The sequence below is a fragment of the Grampus griseus genome, assembly GCF_964374135.1.
Source record: "Grampus griseus genome assembly, chromosome: 14".
In the NCBI taxonomy this organism is placed as follows: Eukaryota; Metazoa; Chordata; class Mammalia; order Artiodactyla; family Delphinidae; genus Grampus; species Grampus griseus.
The window spans coordinates 23,306,817-23,329,862 of record NC_139008.1 but is presented as its reverse complement, the minus strand read 5'-3'; the positions used below and the strand labels follow the sequence as shown (position 1 = coordinate 23,329,862).

At 46.7% G+C, this 23,046-nt stretch overlaps 1 protein-coding gene across 2 annotated transcripts in view; it reads right to left on the bottom strand.

The window, feature by feature from the left end:
- SYT17 (synaptotagmin 17) overlaps window positions 1–23,046 on the bottom strand; it is a gene marked incomplete at its 5' end in the record, with an annotated part of 85,455 nt that overhangs the window by 30,084 nt on the left and 32,325 nt on the right. For both annotated transcript variants that reach the window (XM_082671185.1, XM_082671184.1), the window contains 2 exons: window positions 6,139–6,294; window positions 8,738–8,858. In XM_082671185.1, coding sequence (XP_082527311.1) covers window positions 6,139–6,294; window positions 8,738–8,858 — 277 coding nt within the window. The remainder of the gene's footprint in view (window positions 1–6,138; window positions 6,295–8,737; window positions 8,859–23,046) is intronic.

Sequence of the window (23,046 nt, the reverse complement as noted above, 5' to 3'; positions counted from 1 at the left end):
GGAGGGCAGCAGGGCATGGGTTAGCGCCCGTTAGCACCAGGCTGAAATGTCTCCTCCAGCCCTGCCTGATCTCCTCTCCCTCCCTACACCCTTCAGCTCCCAGCTCACACGTCACCTCCTCTCACTCCCCAGACTGGCTCGGGCACTTCTACAATAGGCCCTGCTTCTCTGCTTCATAACCCCTAGGCCAACTCACAATTACATCGCTTTGCTGTGGCATTGGATTGATGTCTCCCTCCAGAGGGAAGCTCCATGAGAACACGTGTCAGGAACGTCTGGTTGTCCTACTGAATAAGGAGCAACCAGCACAGTGCCAGGCACATAGTAGGTGCTCAAAAAAAATTCATTTGGTGGGGACGGATGCCTGGTTAGCTCCTGTCTTGGGCAGCTGGACCCTGCCCGCCCCCAGCTCTGCCGTCAGAGGCCGCCTGTAGGCAGCGGGTCCCCACTCCTGCTGCCCCCAGGCATTGGGAATCTTTTCTAAGCTAAGTGCCTCCTGACTAAGGTCACCAGATGAGTAAGAGCTTTGAATGCTTTTCAGAAGGCCAGGAAGCCCAGGGTACTTAGGGGAAACAGACAGAGGCATAGGGCCAGAGGAGCATGACATAAACTTTAGTTCCTTCTAACCTAGCGATCTCCCCCAAACTTCACCTCCAAGCAGACAGAGGGTCTTCCTCTGACACTCAGAAGGAGAGGGACAGGAAGATGAGACAATACCCCACCCAGGTAAGTCTGTAAAATAAGTCCTTTCCTTTTTGGACTTTCCACAGAATCTCAGACTCTAAATTGACAAAGTGGGTAGAACATATTATTTATTTATGTATAATTACCTGTCTTCTTTCAGAAGCTTTAAGATGGCATCTGGCTGCATAAATCTGGTGTCTATCAAGTAGCAATAATAGTAGCTAATACTGAAGGAGCACTTTCTCTGAGCCAAGCACCATTCTAAGCCTTCACATATATTAACTCATTTCGGGCTTGACAACATCTACTGAAGTAAGGGCCACTGTCCCCATTTTACAGATGAGGAAGCTGAGGCAAAGAGAGGCCAAGGAAAGTGCCAAGATCACGGACTCAACCTTGGGCATCTGGCTCAAGGGTCTGGCCCCTAACCACTGCATTTACCCCCTCAGGGAGGACAGTCTGCAAGGGTCTGGCCTCAGCATCCAGGAACTATGCTGAGCCACTGGGGTTCTGCGGAGCTCAAGCTACATTTCTTGTCTCTCTCCTTTTTTTAAATTGTGGTAAAATACATGTAACATAAAATTTACCATTTTAACCATTGTAAGGTATACGGTGGCGTTAAGACAATTCGCATTGTGCAGCCACCCATCACCACCATCCATCTCCAGAATCTTTTCATCCTCTCGAACTAAAACTCTGTACCCACTAAATACTAACTCCCCATTCTCCCCTGCCCTCTGCCCCTGGTAACTCTATTCTACTTTCTGTCCCTATCAATTTGATTACTCTAAGTACGTCATATAAAGGGAATGACACACTATTTGTCCTTTTATATCTGGCTTATTACTTAGCATAATGTCCTCTAGTTCATCCACGTAGGAGCAGGCGTCAGTTTCCTTCCTTTGAAGGCTGAATAACATGCCACTGTATAGACACACCACATTCGTTTACCCATTTATGCATCCATCAGTGCACACTTGGGTTGCCTGCTCCCATCCCCACTCTTTCTAGCTGTTGTGAGTAAGGCTGCTTTGAACACGAGTGTACAAATATGTCTGAGTTCTGCTTTCAATTCTTTTGGGCACATGCCCAGAAGTAGAACTGCTGGATCATATGGCAATTCTATTTTTAATGTTTCGAAGAGCTGTGATCAAGCTACGTTTCCTTTTTTCTTTCTTTTCTTTTTTCCTCCTACTTCCAATAACAGCCCAATAAGCCCAGTGACTCCACTTGACTACCTGGAAGGCCTCTGGACCTCAGGCTGCTGTCTCAGGAGTCAAAAAGCCATTTTTCCCCTCTTTTCTTTTAAACGTAAGCTGCAGAAATCACCTGATTGCAACGTGCAGAAGAACCCTCAACCCACACAGGAAAGGAACTGTTCAGAAAGCCCAGCCCAGCAGCTAATTACAGGCTTTTACCAGGATTCTCCACAAATGCTTCAACTGCAGATCAACCTTCCTTTTGTTAGGTGTTTGGAAACATGCTAATGGACTGGCTTTCAGACGCTTAGCCTAGAGGTGGCAGCTCTTTCCCCCAGTGGATAAATAAAGCAAGTTAGAACCTGATGCATTGGAATTCAGGAGAATCACAGCTTTGCCTAGATAGATACCAGCTTAATCTACATTTATTATTCCAGCCAGTGGCCTTTATGTAAAATGCCACCCCAGCTGGGGTTTCCACTCAAAGCTGTGGCTCGGAAGGCTGACTGAGCATTAGAAATATCTGGGGGGCTTTAAAAATATAGATATTTATAGAGAGCCCAGGACCCCAGCTTAGCCCGGCTGAATCAGAGTCTCTGAGGTGGCATCTGGCCACTGGTAGCAGTGTAAAGCTCCCAGCTGATTCTAAAGTACAGCCAGGCTTGAGAATTCCTTGCTTAAGGGGGCACAGAGGCCTGCAATCTTTCCTGCTCTACAAAGAATATTTTCAATGGGCTTTTAACCTGAGGAGAGAAACCCGAGCTAGGGGCCTGAAACGCCAACCTTTAAAGGAGAGAAGCAGGTCTTCCACAAATGGAGAGCACAGGCCTTGCTGATGGCGGCAGCTGACAACTGCCCCCTAAAGTTGGGGGAGGGGGGATGTCAAATGAGAGATGTACGTTGGGGAGGCGGGGCTGGGAGCGCCACTCCGGTTTGAGGCTTCTGCCATATTGGCCTCACATATGGGATTCAGGGGGTTCAAAACACCTCTGAACTGTGTGCAAAATTTTCTGTCCTATTGTGTATTTTTCTGGGGAGGGTACTCCAGAGTTCCTATCACATGCTCTGAAGCTCTGTCATACACTCCTACCCCTGCCCCCAGAATGAGGAACCTTGGCGTTTTATCACAGTATACCATGTGATGGTATATAATGCAGTTATTAAAAACAAAGAGTTAGATCCATTCATACTTGCATTGACCTGGAGGGACTGAACATGTTCATTGTTAATGAAACAGAAGCAAGTTTCAGAGTGCCGTTCACAGAATGGTCCAGAAACCTCCACAAGAGCAGGGACTGCTTAATACACAGTTCTGGATTAATGAATAACTTTTTCAAAGAACTGACTCTTCCATATGTGGATGACGCTTGTGTGAACAAGGGGAAAAGTGTGGAGTGAGACACACCGGGACGTTAAAGGTGGCGAGTTCAGGGAGAAGGGCCTGGAAGGAGGGTGAAGAAGAGAGTAAAATTTCCTTTTACGAATAGTTAACAGTTAGCTGAGGGCTTGCTTTGTGCCTGGCACAGTGCTCAGCATTGATTATGAATGGATCTCATTTAATCTACATAACAGTCCTTTGAGGTCTCCTTGTATGGTTATCCCTGTTTTACAGATGAGAAAACCAAAGCACGCAGCTCTTGCCCAAGGCCACAAAGTCAGCACCCAGGCTATGCAATGAACCCCTCTGTTCTTCTGATTCTCCGTCCATACACATCCTTCAGTTGTATCACTCACAAGCATGTGCTATTTTTGTCATAAAATTTTAAGTAAAATACAAAAGTGTCAGGACTTTCCACGCAGGCTCTCCCAATGCAACCCGCCCCCTGCCCGAACCCCTTCCTGATCTAAAGGTGCAACGTTAAGTCCTTTATTCTCAGGAGGGATGTAGGAATCGATATTCCATACTTGGATCCAGTCTTGGTTCAATATGGTTCCCACTGCCTGCTGGCTACTTTTAAGGAGTCAGTGGAATCACTGTCTTGTCTTGACCTGAAACCTTCCAGGGAGTGGGGTCCTTGTCTGTTGGTAACTCAATCTGGACAGAAGCCATCACAGGCTCTATCAGAAATCATTACATCTGCTAGGGCAGGTGGCCCTGATTAGATGCAGACTCTCTGGGTGACAGGTCTTGAGAAAGCCCAGAACCAGTCTGCCTCGGAGGGGTCTTGGAGCACGGAACATTAGCAACCTTGGGGATGAGAAGCGATGAGCTTGTGCAGCGGAAGGATTGCATGCAAGGATTTTTCAGCCATGGCCTGCTTTCTTGGGACACCTGCGCCAAGGATTCTAGACTGGATCTAAACAGATGAAGGTTTCCACTCTGGAGCAGGACTCCTCAAAGTATGATGTCAGATCCCTAATGCCAGCACTACTTGGGTGTTTGAGGAAATGCAGATCCCTTGATTTTAGGAGCTAGCAAGACCAGAGCTTGAAGCCTGACTCTTACCAGCTTGAGACCCTGGGTGGACTGCTTATGTCTTAGGCCTCAGGCCCCTGCCCTGTAAATGGACGAGGATGATGTTGACTTGACAGGGTGCACTACGATGAATATTAGCAACCACACAGGGGACGTCTATGAAAAGGACACGGGAAATAATAACCATTACTTCTACTAATTACCCTGTGCCGGGTGGGGGGGGCAGCTTCTAAAATGGCTCCAATGATCCCTGCCTTCCAGTATCCACACCCTTGTATCCTCCCCTCCCCTTGAATGTGAGCTGGACCTAGCGAATTGCTCACACCCTTGTATCCTCCCCTCCCCTTGAATGTGAGCTGGACCTAGCGAGTTGCTCACACTCTTGTATCCTCCCCTCCCCTTGAATGTGAGCTGGACCTAGCGTATTGCTCACACCCTTGTATCCTCCCCTCCCCTTGAATGTGAGCTGGACCTAGCGAGTTGCTCACACCCTTGTATCATCCCCTCCCTTTGAATGTGAGCTGGACCTAGCGAGTTGCTTCTAATGAGTGGAATATGGCAAAAGTGATAGGACGTCACTTCCAAGACTGGGTTACATAAAGACTTGAGCTTCCGTCTTGCTTACCCTCTCTTACTCCCTCACTGGCCCACTCTAATGGAAGCCATCTGCCATGTTGTGCACTGCCCTTTGAAGCAGCCCATGTGGGCAAGGTCACTGGATAACACCCAGGAAGGAACTGAGGTCTCAAGCCAACATTTTGCAAGGAACGATTCCTGCCAACAACTATGTGAGAGATCTTGAAAACAGATCCCCACCCTACCTCCAGTTGAGACTTCAGATGAGACTGCAGCCCTCACCAATACCTTAATTGCAGCCTTGCCAGAGAACCTCAGCCAGAAGCACCCAGTGAATCTATGACTGGATTCTTGACCTACAGGAACTATGAGATAATAAGTGTTGATTATTTTAAGCCACTAAAGTTTGGGGTGATAACTAATACACTCTGGAAACAGTAGATTAAATTACACGCTGGAAACAATAGATTCAGCCAGAGTGTGGCACCTGAAGCCTCTACTTAAATACCATGTCCTCTGGGAAGCCTTTCAAAATCCTCCTCTCGGAGTTAGGTGATCCTATTTTCTCATGTTTCCCTATTAGACCATAAGCCACTTGAATCATCATATTGTCAAAGCTAACACAGCACTTACTATTATCTCAAAGACACAATTTACTTAATCTTCACGACAAACCTATGAAGCAAGTACTATTATTGCTCACGTTTTATAGATGGAAGAAACTGAGGCTCAGAGAGGCTAAGTCAGCGGTCCCCAACTTTTTTGGCACCAGGGACCGGTTTCATGGAAGACAATTTTTCCACAGACGGAGGTTGGGGGTGGAACGGTTGTTCAGGCGATAATACGAGCGATGGGGGCGATGGTTCAGGCAGTAATGTGAGTAACGGGGTGCAGCAGATGACGCTTCGCTTGCTCCCCCGCCGCTCACCTCCAGCTGTGCAGCCTGGTTCCTAACAGGCCGCAGACCAGTACCAGTCCGCAAACTGGGGGTTGGAAGCCCCTGGGCTAAGTAACTTGCCCAAGACTTTAGTAATTATGTGGAAGGGCCAGGAAATCTGGCTCCAAAATTTACATTTGTAACAATTATACTTTGTGGTTCTATGAATCTTTTCCAAGTCCACAAATGGTGAGTTCAAACCCAGGTAGCTGAATACCAGATGCGAAGTTCTTAAACATCACCCTCTCTAGATCACCTTCTATCCCTAGGACAATACACTGAATATGCCTCACCTGCAGTTCATCAATGTCTGGAACACTACCTACCTGTAAACACTAGGCTAGCATTTTCCAGTTCTTCTTGGGGAACTTTGAAGCTGAAGGATTCATTGTAGAAAGGATCAATTGTGCCTCTTAAGAAGGATGTCTTCTTTGTTTTCACAAGCTTGAGTCCATGTACCAGCTGGATTTTCACAAAGGGATCTGAGAATTGGATGCAGAATCATAGCGTTGGAGATCAGGAAACCCAATCCATCCATCCATCCATCTATCCATGCATCCATCCATCCATCTATCCATCCATCCACCCATCCACCTATCCATCCATCCACCCATCCACCTATCCATCCATCCATCCATCCATCTATCCATCCATCCACCCATCCACCTATCCATCCATCCACCCATCCACCTATCCATCCATCCACCCATCCACCTATCCATCCATCCATCCATCCATCTATCCATCCAGCCATCCATCCATCTATCCATCCAGCCATCCATCCACCTATCCATCCATCCAACCATCCACCCATCTATCCATCCAGCCATCCATCCACCTATCCATCCATCCATCCATCCACCTATCCATCCATCCACCCATCCACCTATCCATCCATCCACCCATCCAGCTATCCATCCATCCATCCATCTATCCATCCATCCATCCATCCATCTATCCATCCATCTATCCATCCATCCATCCATCCACCCATCCATCCATCCATCCATCCATCCATCCATTAATCCATCCATCCATCCATCTATCCATCCATCCATCCATCCATCCATCCATCCATCTATCCATCCATCCATCCATCCATCTATCCATCCATCTATCCATCCATCCATCCATCCACCCATCCATCCATCCATCCATCCATCCATTAATCCATCCATCCATCCACCTATCCATCCATCCACCTATCCATCCATCCACCCATCCACCTATCCATCCAACTTCCCATCCATTTGACAGCCCAACCACTGACCCATCCTTTCGTTTCTCATCAGTCCATCCATTCCAGGTTTCCACTCCTCCTTTCATTCATCCATTTTCCCATCTATCCATCTATTACATATTCTTCCTTTTTCCCATCCAGCTGCTTTTCTGCTCACCCCTTTCTCTCTTACTCTAGCCATCCAAAATTTATTGAGCTCCTCCCGTGTGTCAGGCATTGTGTTCATTTTACAGATGAAGAAACTCAGGACTCAAGACAGGAAATGATTTGCTTAAGATCAGGCTAGTGGAAGAAGAGCTAGACCCAGAGCCTGTCCTAGTTTTCTGCCCTTAGAGACCCATTAACATGTCAGTGAGCCCATAGCCCGTACAGGGAAAAACAGAATTATAACTGTCATTCTCAGATCACTTTATGGTTTACAAAGAGATTCATGTACATTATCTAATTTTGTATTTGTTTAAACAACCCAGTGAGATGAATACTGTTATTATCTCAATTTTTCAGATGAAGAAATTGAGGCTTATAGAGGTTATAAGTATATATACTTATATATGGGGAAGTATATATAACTTCCCCAAGCCCACATTATTTATAAACAGTAGAACTAGGCTTTGGTTCCAGGCAGTTTGACTCCGGAGCCTTTAATCATTTTATCATACTGACTCTCCCACTGTGGTGATTCTGAAACTCTCCAGCCTTAATACCATTCCCTCTACTGGTCCCTTCAAAACCTGTTTTCATAACGTGTTTTTTTTTTTTTTCTTTTTCGGTACGCGGGCCTCTCACTGTTGTGGCCTCTCCCGCTGCGGAGCACAGGCTCCGGACGCGCAGGCTCAGCGGCCATGGCTCACGGGCCCAGCCGCTCCGCGGCATGTGGGATCCTCCCGGACCGGGGCACGAACCCGTGTCCCCTGCATCGGCAGGCGGACTCTCAACCACTGCGCCACCAGGGAAGCCCTATAATGTGGTTTTTGAGACTACAAGTTGTCTTCTAAATTCAGCTGTCACTTTATAGCAAAAGTAATTTATCTTAGCTATGGCACTTAGAGAAGACGGTACGTCCCCTACTGAGCAACCGTGGCTGCTTTCACGATAATATCCTTTGCGGTCATGGGAAAGCTACATACAAATGGAATGGAATCTGTTGTATTTCATTAAAAGTCACGTTTGAATTGGTGTGCTATAGGCACTTTAAATACAACAGCCTTTTCAGAGCTGGGATTTATAAAGACTTACGCTACTCTTGAAAAGGGCTGGGAAAAGAACCTCAGGGTGTGTCCACTGCTCTCACAGATTAGAATGCATGGTCAGTGCACGCTACCGCCACCTGGAGCATGGTGTCTGCATTACATGCATAGCATATGGAAAGGCAAGTTAACTTCTTTGGGGCTGCATGTGTACAAAGAGGATCTAGATTTCAGTAGTCATCACACCTGGTCTCGGTCAAACCCCTGCTTCAAATGGAGTAACTGGAATGGTATCACTTACCTGCCTCATCCTAAGAAACAACCGATCGTTCATTCTTCCTCTTGAACTAACAGCCTAGATATGGATGCTATTTCACCCTCAAAGGGTCGCGTTAATTAATAGTATCCAGGATGCAGAAAACGAAAATCAGGTCCCTTGTGCCAAACAAACATAGATGGCTTGTTAAAGAAATGGGGGAAGGAGAGGCCACACAGTACCTGAACCTTGGCTCACATCTGTCTGAAGAAGTTGCTTGGCTCGAATGACATCAACGTTCAGTCTCCCAGCACTCGGGAGATAATTCAGTGACAGAAGCAGCTCCCCCAGTTCTACCTCATTCTGCGGAGGAAGGATATGGTCAGGAAGGTGCTTTTTTTTGTATTCTTTTTGTACCTATCATGCAGGAAACTGATTCTAGCAGCTCACAAATGGACTTCTGTGGGTGGATCAGCTAACAGTAAGTGCCTCTTTCTTTGACTTCTTTTAGCCTCTGTCCCCACGTATTTTCTTCCATCTATTTCAGAAAGTTCGTTCTGCTCTTAGAATGTTTCAGAGCAGCCACAATGTAGTAAGAACAAAAGCATCAATAATGAGAATAAACAAATGCTACATGTCGAGCTCTGTGCTAAGTACTTAACATGTAATTATTAGTTCAATCTTCATAACGAGTCTGTGAGATATGAGTGTTACATTTAATGAGAGAGGAAACTGAGGCTCAGAGGAAACAGAGGCTCAGAAACATGTCCAAGGCTACACACAGCTAGAAAGTGGTAGTGCTGGCACCTGGAGCCAGGGAGGCTGATTCCAGATTCTCTGACCATTGTGCTATTCTGCCTCCCTGCAGGGTAACAGGAAGACCACCCTGCAGGAAAACCATCCAGGTGAGAAATCTGTTCTCAAGCTGCAGGCTGAGTCCACAATAGAGCCCATGCTTCTTGCCTCACCAAGGCAAGCTCAGACTGTGACATCCCTTGTTAAAGAGTACCCATTCCTCTGCTGTCAACACTACCACACTCACGGGAAATTCACATACGCACCCAGTGTATGACTCCATACTTCCAAAAGTACCTAGAAACAAGAGGCCCCCACCTCTCTATCCCTTTAAACATTTTCTTAACTGTAGAAAATTTCAACCGTATACAAATTAAACACGCCAGTTCCAAGAATCTCCACATACCCATCACCCAATTGTACCAATTATCAACATTTTGCTGAAGGATGTTTCATCTTGTCTTAGTCCATACAGGCTGCTATAATAACAAAATACCACAGACAGGGTAGCTTATAAACAACAGAAATTTATTTTTCACAGCTCTGGAGGCTGGGACATCAGGGTGCCTACATGGTCGGGTGAGGGCCCTCTTCAGGGTTGCGGACTTCTCACTGTATCCTCAGCAGGGGGCTGGGAAGCTCTCTGGAGTTTTAGTAAGGGCACTAATCCCATTCAAGGGGGGCTCCACCTTCATGACCTAATCACCCTCCCGAAGGCTCCACCTTCTAACACCATCATACTGGGTGTCAGGATTCCAACATGCACATTTGTAGGTGGTGGGGAGGGGAACACAAACATTCAGATCATAGCACATCTATACCCTGACTTGTGAAAATTTTTAGCTGAATATTTTAAACCAAGTCCCAGACATGACGTCATTTTACCTATATCTCTTTCAGAGTGCATTTCTAACTGATAAGGACATTAAAACAAATATTTTTAGTATGGGAAATTTCCAATCATATTCAAAAGAAGGTAGAAGCGTATAAGGAACCTCCTCATAGCCGCCGTCACTCAGCTTCAACAATTATCATCACATGGCCAGTCCTGATTCACCTATCCCCTCGTTCAACTCCCTGTATTATTCTGAAGTAATTCCCAAACATCACATTATTTCATCTGCAATATTTTAGCATGTATCTCTAAAAGATCAGATTGATCTATCTGCCTATCCATCTATCCATCCATTCTTCAGCCACCAACCCACTCACACACCCATAATCTCTATCCCTTTTGGTGTCAGTCATTTGAGCAAATTAATGCCAAGCGGCAGCTCTAGAACAATGCTCCGTAGATACTCAATAAAGATTTGCTGACTAGATGAAGAGTCAAAGGAAAAGATTTCTGAACCGAGCGACTTAGTCCCCAAACGAGAAACAACCTTGTAAATTAACTCAGAGGTTGCAGACTGGCAGCCTGTAGATGCGTTTTGTTTGGTTCACATCATGTTTAAACAGATAATTCCTCGCTGATAATTATAAAATTTAAGAATCAAGATTTTTCACACTAAAAAAGTCTGGATTTCTTGTCTTTCTTGAAAAACAGGAAGGTCTGGCAAGGCTGGGCCCACGTTCCCACCTGGCAACATCTGGCCACAATGCAGTGCCCTCTAGATGGGACCTGCCTCTTCACGTCACTGGGTCCCCACCTGTCCTCCTTCACCCTTTAGGTTCCTGCTGTCCAGCTCTGGGCACATAAGCTTGCAGATTTTTCAAGAAAGAAACGGCCAACTCAGTGTCCTGAGTAATCAAAGAAGTTCAGAGCCCTTTACGCATTTGCTAGGGGTTTCCATTCTTGTTCTTGAAGGCCTGGAAGATGCCGCATCTTCAGAGCATGACCCTGAAGACATATTTGTCCTCAGGCAAAGAATGCTGTGAATTATGCTGGTGCCCAGGCCATGGAGAAGCCATTCATGTCCTGTGGACTTTTTGCTCCTCCCAGGTTTATAAGTCAGAGTAATGCCTTCCCTGCTTCTAAAACAAACCAGCATCTCCTTTGATGATGTAGCTGTAAAGACAGCGATCAGGACTTGTAATTCAGTCAGCTGAGCTGCATAAACAGGGCAAAAAATGGATTCAACCAATCCAGTCATCGAGGGTAGTTTGTTTAGGGATGGGCTCAACTGAGGAACAATTTAGGATGGCAAGAAATTAGCCCACGTACACAGACCAGTGGTTCTCAACTGGGGACATTTGCCAATGTCTGGAGACATTCTGGGTTGTCACAACTGGGGTCAGGGATGCTCCTGGAACCCTTCCCTTTGTAGGATACCCAAATCTAGTGTAAGTCCTGGACCCCAAAGAATGATCCAGCCCCAAATGGCAACAGTGCTGAGGTTGAGAAACCCTGGATAGACAAGAGAAAGGGGGGTAGATGTCTCTTTTGTGATAACAAGAAAAGAGTAAATATTCTTTAACCCAATAGTTCCATTCCCAGCAACTTACCCCACAGATATCCTCAGACATGTGTGTCGGGATGTGTACACACAAGGATAATGAAGACAATTTCATGACTTCCATAGACTGCGTGTGGGCCTACCATGTGCCTGGACTGGGAATGGGATACGGTCCCTGCCTTTGTAGAACATACACTCTGGCGGTGAAGACAGACAGGAAACAGACTAAAAAAGTCATGAATGAGGTGATTTCAGGTAATGTTGAGTACCAGGAAGAAAACTCCTGCAGCGTACGGGAGGTGAGGGGCCTTTCTGGGGATACGGAGATATTCTGTATCTTGATTGTGGTAGTGGTTACACAGGTGCATTTGCCCCCAAATCAATAAACTATATATTTAAAATGTATGTATTTGTTGTATGTAAATTATACTTCGATAAAGTTGATTAAAAGGAAAGATCTAAAGTAGGCAAGTAGCGCAGAACATTAGCCCTTGTCAAGTCTGGGAGGTGGGCACATGGCTGTTTGTTTTATTGTTTTACGTTAGAAATATGTCATTTAAAAACACAAAATAGGGCTTCCCTGGTGGCGCAGTGGTTGAGAGTCCGCCTGCCGATGCAGGGGACACGGGTTCGTGCCCCGGTCCGGGAAGATCCCACATGCCGCGGAGTGGCTGGGCCCGTGAGCCATGGCCGCTGAGCCTGTGCGTCCGGAGCCTGTGCTCCGCAAAGGGAGAGGCCACAACAGTGAGAGGCCCACGTACCACAAATAAAGAAATAAAAATTAAAAAAGAAAATAAATATTAAAAAAGAAAGCAAGAAAACTCAGGCAAGAGAGTGGTGACCGATCGGGCACACGTGGGGACCCCTATGTGAGCCACGGTGGTCGGAGGGCGAGGCCTCTCTGTGAGGTGAGCTTGGAGGCGGGGGACACGCCAGGCAGAGAGAACAGCAAGTGAGAAGAGGGAAGAACCAAGCCGGTGTGTTCAAGAACAGAGGGAAGGCCAGTGTGGCTGGAGGGTGAGAAGAGGTGGATTCTGGAAGCGTCCCCAGAGCCAGAGAAAGCTGCCCGGCGGCCGACCGGGTGGGAGCCTGCTCACCCCCGGCTGCCAGCTCAAGAGATGGATGGAGAGAGAGGGGCCTGAGGCCAGCTCCTGAGCCCTCAGCGCCTAAGAGGCCCTCAAGCCCTCTCTAAGTGGAGAGTGCTTTCTGGAGTGGAGAGAGCTAGAGAGCTGCTCTTTCCCGACCCTGAGGCCATTGACTGAACCCTCAACGAGGCAGCTTCCTGGTGTCATCACCTTTCTAAGAAGGCTGTTTGTCATCTAAGAGCTTCTTTTAGTCTTCCTTCCCTTAGCAGGACACAAGCTCCCTGTGCCCTCCCGGTGCTCCGCCCCCAACACAAGCATATCAAGGTTTTCATGTTCTATTTTTCCAGGGAAGCCGTTCCCTTGATCGAGCCACTCTTTCTCTCTGTCTTGGGAGTGATCAGTTTGCAAGACAGCTGTCTGGAATTTGGGGAACAGTTGGTAGAAACAGAAAAGAAGGCTAATTGAGCAATATCGAAGGGCTGATTCATTTAACAAACATTTATTCAAGTTACTGGGGCCTGGGCCTGGAAAGTTATGAACATGGTTAATTACAGCAAACCTTTATGGAGAAATCACCCTAGGCCAGGCACTGACCCTGGCAAGTTAAGGCTCAATCTCACTTCTTCCCCTCAATAGCCCTAGAAATTTCCATTTTACAGACGAAGGGATTCCAGCTCAGAGAAGGCAAGTGACTCAAGAAATCATAAAGTAGGACAGGATGCGAGCTCAGCCCCTATATTAACTCTCACACCATGTTGCTGCCAATTAAAGCATAATCCCAGCCATCAACACGTCAGTCTGTTGGGGAAGACTAAGGAAGGTATAAAAAAATAAAAATTCCAGGGGCCTCATGCTCACTAGGATGGTTATTAAAAAAACAAACAGAAAATAACAAGTGTCGGCACAGATGTGGAGAAATTGGAATCCTGTACATTGCTGGTGGGCATGTAAAATGGTACAGCTGCTCTGCTGTAAACTCTAAACGGTTTGGCCATTCCATGAAAGGCTAAACCTACAGATACCATATGATCCAGCAATTTCACTCCTAGGTATATACTCAAGAGAACAGAAATATGTGCACATGAATTTCACAGCTGCACTAGTCACAGTAGCCAAAAGGTGGAAACAGCCCACATGTCCGTCAGTGGATGAATGGGTGAACAAAATGTGGTCTATCCACACAATGGAATATTATTCAGTCATAAAAAGGAATGACGTACCGATACATGCTACAATGTTGTGTAGATGAAACTTAAAAACATGACGCTAGGTGAAAGCCAGACACAAAACCACATCTTGTGTAATTCCATTCATGAGATAGGCAGAATCGGTAAATCCACAGAGACAAAAAGCAGATTAGTGGTTGCCAGGATCTGGGAGGAGGGGGAAATGGGGAGTGACTGCCTAGTGGGTACAGAGTCTCCTTTGGAGTGACAGAAATGTCCTGGAAGTAGAGAGAGGTGATGGTCACACAACGTTGAGAATGTAGTAAATGCCACTGAATTGTACACTTCCAAATGGTTAAATTGATGTTATGTGAATTTCACTTCAATTAAAAAAATGTTATAGGTCCTAACTGTTAATGAGCCATATGAACCAGACCTAGTGCAAGACGGAAGCACAACCCACTCCTGGGAGGGGCATGACTAGGGACGGCTTCGCTCAGGATGCCTTTGAGTTAATCCCTAACAGGTAGACAGGATGTGTTAACTAAGCTGATCACGGTAGTCACTTCAAAATGTACACAGCTATATACGTCATCACATTGTACCCCTTAAACGTACACAATGTTCTGTATCAATTAGATCTCAATAAAGCTAGAAAAAAGAAAGATAAGTAGGATTTTGTCCAGCAACTATTGCGGGGAGGCACACTCCACACAGACGGAACAGAATGAGGGAACCCTTCACTGCAGCCCTGGCACCTTTTGCCGCTCTGATCCTGAAGGTTCTTGATTTCAAAACATAAAGTCCCGCGTAACCTGCTACTCATAATAAAGTAGCCAAAGAGGGTGAATAATTTGGATCTAAAATAAATTAGTGAGGATTCTCCTTACAAATAAAGTCTCTAGACATTGCCAAAGGTCCCCGCAGTGCAAAAGCGCCCGGTTGAGAACCACTTGTCTACCAGGATCTAAATAATCTGACCCTGCTTACATCTCAGACCTCATCCAGCTGCCACCTCTGCCTTCTATCCCTTGCAAACAGAAGACCGCTCCTACCCCAAGGCTTGCTGTTCCCTTAGCCTGGGAATCTCAGCTCAAATGTCACCTCTTCTAGGCTTTCCATGACCACCCAGGGGACAAGAGCCCCCTGCCTCCATCACTTTCTATCACATCACCTTGTTTTCTTTCTTTCATGGCACTCGTCCTCGTCGGATGTTTTCCTGTTTTCCATAAAGGCAAAGACAGTGTCCGTCTCTCCACCACTATATTCCGAGCACGTGGAAGAACTACAATCCAGGGGCCGCGAGAACAAGCTATGCGGCCCCAACGTGGAGGCTTCCTGCACCACATCCTGGTCCGAGAGGGGTCATCGGCACAGTGTCTGTCGCCTGTCCTACCCAACCTCCAGAGAATTGAAGCTGAGGTGGGAGAAGGACTTCGGTGACTGGTGACACTTCTACCTTTTCCCGTTTCAAGACAACGTCACAAATAGGCCTCGTTTCCTTTTTAAGAGCCTGATAAGCTTCATTTGGTTGAATCACATGGGGTGGGCTTGGGAGAACCGAAATAGACCGCCCATAAGTTACTCAGATGAATCCAGAACCACCCTGCCAGCCCCCCGCAGCTGGCTTGTGCAAATGCTCCTCCACTCTCCACCCAGAGAGAACTTCGGTCTCTCTGCAGCCTCTGAACACAGCTAAGTTCTAATCAATAAAAAGGAAATCAAAGAAAACCATGTGGGACAAAAGACACGTTCTGGGGAAAATAACTGCCCAGCTCTCCTCCTGACATACTTCCTTTGAAGTGTTTCTAATGGCACCCTGGCTCCTGCTCCCCTAGCAGAGGGGGTTTCGGATGTGTGCACGTACTTTGAACGATGCCAAACATAGCTGCTGTGCGCCCACTGTCTTTGTCCCCGTGGGTCAGCAGAAACCTTTTGTCTCTTAATTTACTGCACAAACAACATTAAAATAGGAACGGATTTTTTAAAAAAGCAAAATCCAACCGCAATCGCAGCACGTTACACATTTCATCAAATGCTTTCTTTTCTCCACTGCCCCGCTTTCAGACTCTTTTCCAGTCCTTGTCAATAATCAAAACAATATTTGCATAGCTGCATTGACAGCACAGGTGAATTCCGAAATACCACCCCTGACCATTTTAAAACTTAAATAAACAGACACACACATTTTCCAAGTTATTACCCAGACATCACAAGTATCATTCGTAATGTCTACTTAGAATATTCCATTAGGCTGAAATACTGCAATTTATTTTAACCATTTTCCTATTACTAGGTACTTAGGTTATTTTTAATGGTCTAAAATAGGGCACTTTGGCACTTTTCTTCTTTTAGATTACATCCCTCTAATAAAACCCAGGGGTGAGATCACTGGGTCAAAGAATATATTAAAACATATCAAAAATATCCAGATATTTTTCTGTCATTCAGTAATGAACTGCCAGACTATTTGTTAAAAGGGCTGAACTAGGGCTTCCCTGGTGGCGCAGTGGTTGGGAGTCCGCCTGCCGATGCAGGGGACACGGGTTCGTGCCCCGGTCCGGGAAGATCCCACATGCCACGGAGCGGCTGGGCCTGTGAGCCATGGCCGCTGAGCCTGCGCGTCCGGAGCCTGTGCTCCGCAGAGGGAGAGGCCACAACAGTGAGAAGCCCGAGTACCGCAAAAAAAAGAAAAAAAAAAAAGGGCTGAACTAACCTCACAGCCATCAGGAGAGGGAGAGGACAGGAGTATCACCACAACATCACCAGCACCGGGTATTAACATTTTGACAAATGCGGGTGGGATCAGTGTGGTTGCATTTCTTTGATTGACTATCTAGCCATATATCAATTTAATTACATTTCCTTTTTTACGTGGAAACACTGAGTTTCTGTGTGAGTTCAATGCCCCTCCTCGATATATGCCCACGCTGTGGTCAACAATACACACTTCGCACTGGACTGTATGTGTCTGTTACTGTCAGGCTTTCTAATTATTCCTGTCCACTGGATATCTTACTGTGGATTTAGTTTGTATTTCCCTGAATGCTAAAAGGACTGAGTAACAGCTATTCATTTTTTTCTCTTCTATGAAAACCCTGTTCATTTCTTTTGGCCTTTTCTTTTAAAAAAAAAGAAAACTAGGTGTCTCTCTTTTATTTATTTATTTAGTTAGTTATTTAGTTAGTTATTTGGTTGCACCGGGTCTCTCAGTTGCGACAGGTGGGGTCCTTAGTTGTGGCATGCAAACTCTCAGTTGTGGCATGCATGTGAAATCTAGTTCCCTGAGCAGGGATCGAATCTGGGCCCCCTGCATTGGAAGCGTGGTGTCTTAACCACTGGGCCACCAGGGAAGTCCCTTTTGGCCCATTTTTCTATTGGGCATCTACTGATTTATAAGAAGCCCTTTAAATATTATGGCTATGAAATTACTCACCAGTTATATGTTATGGGTTAAACTGTGCCCTTCTCCAAATTCGTACGTTTAAGTCCCATTTCTGAGTGCCTGAGAATGTGACATTATTTGAAAATAGGGTTGTTGCAGATGTAATTAGTTAAGATGAGGTCATAGTGGAGTAGGGCAGGGCTTTAATCCAATTAGAGGGAGAAATTTGGACACTGACATGCACACAAGGAGAACGCCATGTGAAGACTGGAGTCAGGCTGCCACAAGCCAAGGAACTACCAGAAGCCAGGAGAGAGGCCTGGAATAGACCCTTCCTAGAACCTTCAGAGGAAGCATGGCCCTGTCAACATCTGGATGTCCAGAACTGTGCAACAGTAAATTGCTGTTGTTTAAGCCAGGTTGTGGAATTTTGTTACAACAGCCCTAACAAACTAATACATGTGTATAGTTTTCCCAGTCTGTGGCTTGTTTTTACATTTTTTTTTACCATGTTTTCTGATGAGCAGAAGTTTATAGTTTTTTTTTTGCGGTACGCGGGCCTCTCACTGTTGTGGCCTCTCCCGTTGCGGAGCACAGGCTCCGGACGCGCAAGCTCAGCGGCCATGGCTCATGGGCCCAGCCGCTCCACGGCATGTGGGATCTTCCCGGACAGGGGCACGAACCCGTGTCCCCTGCACTGGCAGGCGGACTCTCAACCACTGCGCCACCAGGGAAGCCCTGAAGTTTATAATTTTAAAGTGGTAGAATGCATTTATCTTTTTCCTCTATGGTTCATACTTTATGACTTTTTCAGAAATGCTTTGCTATTCTTAGGTCACAAAGATATTCTCCTTTTTTCCCTTCTAAAACTTAAAGTTTGGCTTTTCAAAAAGTCCTTGGACCAACTGGACTTGATTTTGGTGTATGATGTGAGGTAAGGCTCTGTTTTCATTTCTGAGGTAGTGACCCTCTTTTCTCCTATCTTTCTGCCCATGAGGCTGTTAAGGGTAGTGATTTTATGTTACCTCCGTCCATCTCCCCAGGTATAGAACAGACCCTGGGTGAATGTTGGCCAAGAGAAACGTTTGTTTATATCCTGTGTATGAAGCTAAACCTTACAGGGAAGATGGGAGAGAGGCTCAATCTTCTCATGTCTGAGAGTTTATGTCTAGTGCTCACTGGCTGTCCAAATTAGATCAACCTACTTCAGATCCACTCAAGCATCTTGAAAGAGTGAGATACTGACTCTATTCTAAATTGGGCCCCCAGTGAGCATCTTGTAGCAAAGACAGCTGTTCTAGCAGAGATGCTGCCATAATATGCAACACTATCAACCCAAACCTGAATGGCAGACATGAAGCCCTGCCTCCAGCTACCCAGTGTCCATAATGAAGGGCCAACAGTGGACAGTTAGGGAGAAGCAGCAGCAGCAGCAGCTTCCAGGATGGGCCAGGGCACTTGCAGGCAAGTGGCTGGGAGAAGCTCTGCCAGCCAAGGGAGGGCTTTTGAGTCAGCGGGGTCCAGCCCCAGACCTTTCTTTCGTCTGCTCATCCCACTTCTGCACAGAAAGCCCCCCTCTGCTTCTCTGTGTCTTAGTCACCTAATTAGACCACCCCCTACCCAACCATCCAGTCCACAGATATTTATAGAGTGTCTACCACATGTCAGGCACAGGGCTAGCATACAGTAGGTGCTCAATAATTATCTGTTGACTGGGCAGTCATGCTAGACACAAAGGACACAGCAGTAAGCAAGACGGTCAAGGTCACTGTAATGCAGTTCCTGAGAGTAAACATTATTTAATGAATTACTATGCAGAACTAATTAATAATGAGATGATTTAATTAGCACTGTGGTGTGTGCTATGAAGAATAACAGGGTGCTGTGGCAACCGACTTTCCTAAGACTCCCCTGCAGAAGTAGGGACAGGAGTTAGAGGGCCAAGGAGTTAGAGGGCCAAGGAGTTAGAGGGCCAAGGAGCAGGTCCACTGAACAGCGGAAAAGGCCTATATGGACAAGTAAAGGGGGAAGGGCTGGGGTAGGGCAAGGTGCAGAGCTGAGGCTGGGGGAAAAAGCAGGTCAGCTCATGCCTTGCAGCCAGGTAAGGAGTTTGGACTTATCCTGAGGAATAGGGAGCCACAGAAGGTTTTAGACGGAATCACCTAATTCAACTTGCATTTTTAAAAGATCTCTCTGGCTGCACGTCCTCCCTCTTCCGATGGAAGCTGTTTCTGCTTCTGACTCCCTCTTCCACTCATGTTGTAATTATTCAACTTCTCTGCACCTCTTGTAACAATCTCTTTTATGAGGCTATTTTACTTTTCATGTACTATCATTTCTCCGGGGCAGGGCTGCACCTTCTATGTTCGCCCTCACCTCTCTTTCCTACCCCAGTATTTGGAGGTAGGGTGGTTGGTATGCGTTGAATTGTGTCCCTCAAAAAGATCATGGAACCAAACCTCCCTCAAGGCCTCCAGAAGGAACCCGACCCTGCCGACACCTTGATTTTGGACTTCCAGTCTCCAGAACTGGGAGAGAACACTTTCCTGTCGTTTTAAGCCACCCGATCTGTTGTCACTTGTTACAGCAGCCATAGGAAACTGATACAGTGGTGGTATAAGTAGGACTGAGTCACAGCCCTACAACCCAATGCCAGCTCCACCACGTACTCACTGTGTGGCCTTGGACATGCTGCTGAACCCCTCTGAGCCTCTTTTCCTCTCCTCCTGGGGAAAACGGGGGGCATAATAAGACACCCCACGAAGTTGTAGTGGAGACCAGCTCTTCTTGCAGTTCTGTCACCATGCATGACAGGGTTCTCACCTACCTTCCCTCTCCCTCTAGCTTCTGTTTCCTGGTCTTCATAGTTCCTAATCCTTCTCCCCTGCCCTTAAATGCAGTTTTCCCCAGAATTCAACTCATGGTCACCTTTTCTTCTTACATTATACAGTGTTTCTCAGTAAATGCTGTTGATGCCTAGGGTTTCAACTATCATATTTTCTGTGTGTCCCAAACATGCTGATTTCTTTCGAGTTCTAGTCCTGCCTAAGCCTTATATGTTTTCCTTCCTCCTTCTCCTTTCCTTTCTTCCTTACTTGCTTCTCTTCCATAAATATTTTTATTGAACATCTATTATGTACCAGGCACTGGAGGACCAGCAGTGAACAAGACAGAAAAAAATCCCCATCCCCTTGACCTTCACATTGTAGTGGAAGGAAGAGATAATAAAGAAATCAGTTTGCAAAGTCTGCTAGTGGTAAGTACTGTGAAGAAAAATAAAGCTGCCTAAGGGGATAGAAAGTGATGGGGCTGCTCTTAAAGAGGGAAGTCAAGGAAGGCCTCTCTGAGGGCAGACCTAAATGAAGAAAGGAGGGAGCCATGCAGGTATCTGGAGGGAGAGCATTCCAGGCAGAGATAGCAAGTGCAAAGGCCCTGAGGCAGGACCATGCTTGGTGTGTTTGAGAAACCCAACAAAGTTGGTATGGCTGGAGCAGAGTGAGGGAGGCCACCAACAGGGAAAAACAGGTTGGAGGGAGAAGGGATTGGATCTTGTTTAGATTTTATCTTGAATGAGATGGGAAACCACCGGAAAGTTGAAAGCAGGAGGAAGACCTGAGCCGATATTCATTTTACTAGATTCCCTGGCTGCCGTGTTGAGAATATATTGAGGTAGGCAAACGGATGAAGCAGGGAGACCCACAGGAGAGTTACGATAACCCAGGTGAGAGGTGAAGGTGGGCTGGACCAGACAGTCGGAGTGGAGGAAACTGGAAGTGGTTGGTAGGGCTGGCATGGTTTGCTGATGGTTGAAGGATAAGACTCCTAGGTTTAGGGGTAAATGCTGATACCACTGATGGCTATGGACAACATGTGTGGAGGAGCAATCTGGGGAGGAATCAGCAGTTCAGTCTTGAACGTATTACGAGTGAGGTGTCGGCCATCCACCCAGGCAGGGGACAGGCCTAGGCTTACAAAGTTCCATGTTTCCACAGCCTCCCTCATCAGACGCATCCCTGGGGGATTTACGGGGCCTCCCCAAACCTACTTGATCAGATGCTTCATAGGAGGGGCCTGGGAATTCGTATTTTAAACAAGTGCCCCAGAAAAACTGATAACACAGGTGTTTCAAGTGATGGGATCAGACACAATCACTTAGGGAGTTTAACTTCAGTCCACAGGAAATCTCCACATGGATGTTTCACGGTCATCCTCAACCCCAGCATCCCAAAATGAAGTATTCATCACCACCCCCACTCATCCCCGCCTGTTCCTCACTGCCCAGCTCCCCCAGCCAGCAAGCCCCTCAAACTGAACAAGATCCTGGAGGCCTCCTTCACCCTCGTCCCTCGTGTCACTTCCAACAACTAAACACCCTCGACTCCGAGCCCACCCCTGCCCTCAGTCACAGCAGGACGCCTCGCCCACTAGTTACAGGCCACCCGCCTCTGCTCTCACACTTCTCTCAACGGGTGCTTCTCAAGCGGGCTATGTGCCCCCAGGGGATATTTCGCAGTGCCTGCAGACAGTTTTGGTTGTCACAACGTGGGTAGGAGGTGCTACTGGCATCTCGTGGGTAGAGACCAGAGATGCTGTTAATAATACTCAGTTCCGCCTAGAAGAGAATAATCTGGCCCAAGATCAGTAGTGTTGAGAGTGAGCTCTAAACTATCTGGTCTAAACACCCCAGAGGATTAGCCTAAAATGTAACCCTGGCCAGGTTTCTCTGCTACTTATCATCTTTCAGTGGCTCCTGCCCCCATGCCTGCCTCAGGATAAACGCCATCTATGAGGTTCTTCACTCCCCAGCTTCAGTTTCCCTCCATCTAATGCTGTGAAATTCCTTGTAGGGTCTGACTATGTGCCAGGCAAACAGAACATCCCAGACCACCCAAGCTCCCTCCATGCTCCCAGCCCACCCCCAAGTGGGGACAGAGGCCCCTCCCACAGGCCTCAGACTTTCAGAGGAAATGCTACCAACAGGTCATTCATTCCACAAACAGAAGCTCTGCTCTGAGCCAGGCGCTGGCACAGCACTGGGCGTAGAGCAGTGAACATGTCCCCCCAGGAACCTCAGCCCAGGGAGGTACCAGTGCAGAGCACAACTTAGGACACTGGGTTCTAACTGTCTAGACCTTCTGTCTAGACTGAGAGTCTGCACTAGAGCTGGTACATGGGAAACCCTGCAAACAAGTTCGCTAAATAAATGAACAACCGCAGCAGAAAATATTGACTGAATACTTCTGTACCACACGTGGGGTGGAGCACGTGGCATGTGTTATCTCATGCAGTTCTCGAAAGAACCCGTTGATAATGATAATGATGCTGATGATGATGATGACGGTGATGCTGATGTTGATGATGGTGATGGTGATGATGGTGATTATGTTGATGATGATGATGATGAAAACCAACACGACTGAGAACACACCACGTGCCAGGCCCTGAGTTCTGAGCCCTTTCCTTTATTTTCCCATTTAATCTTTACTACAACCCTCTGGGAGAGGGACTATTATTATCCTCATTGCACATATGAGTAAACTGAGACACTGGGAGGTTAGGACTTGTGCCCGACCTTACATAGTGAGCAGGGAGCAGAGCCAGGGTGTGATACAATGAGAAATACACATTTGGTCGTTGTCCCCAGTTCCTGGCATACATGTCCTAAAACTCTTGGGATCTCTGAAGTGATGAGTATCTTCTGGACACTAACAAGATAACTGACTT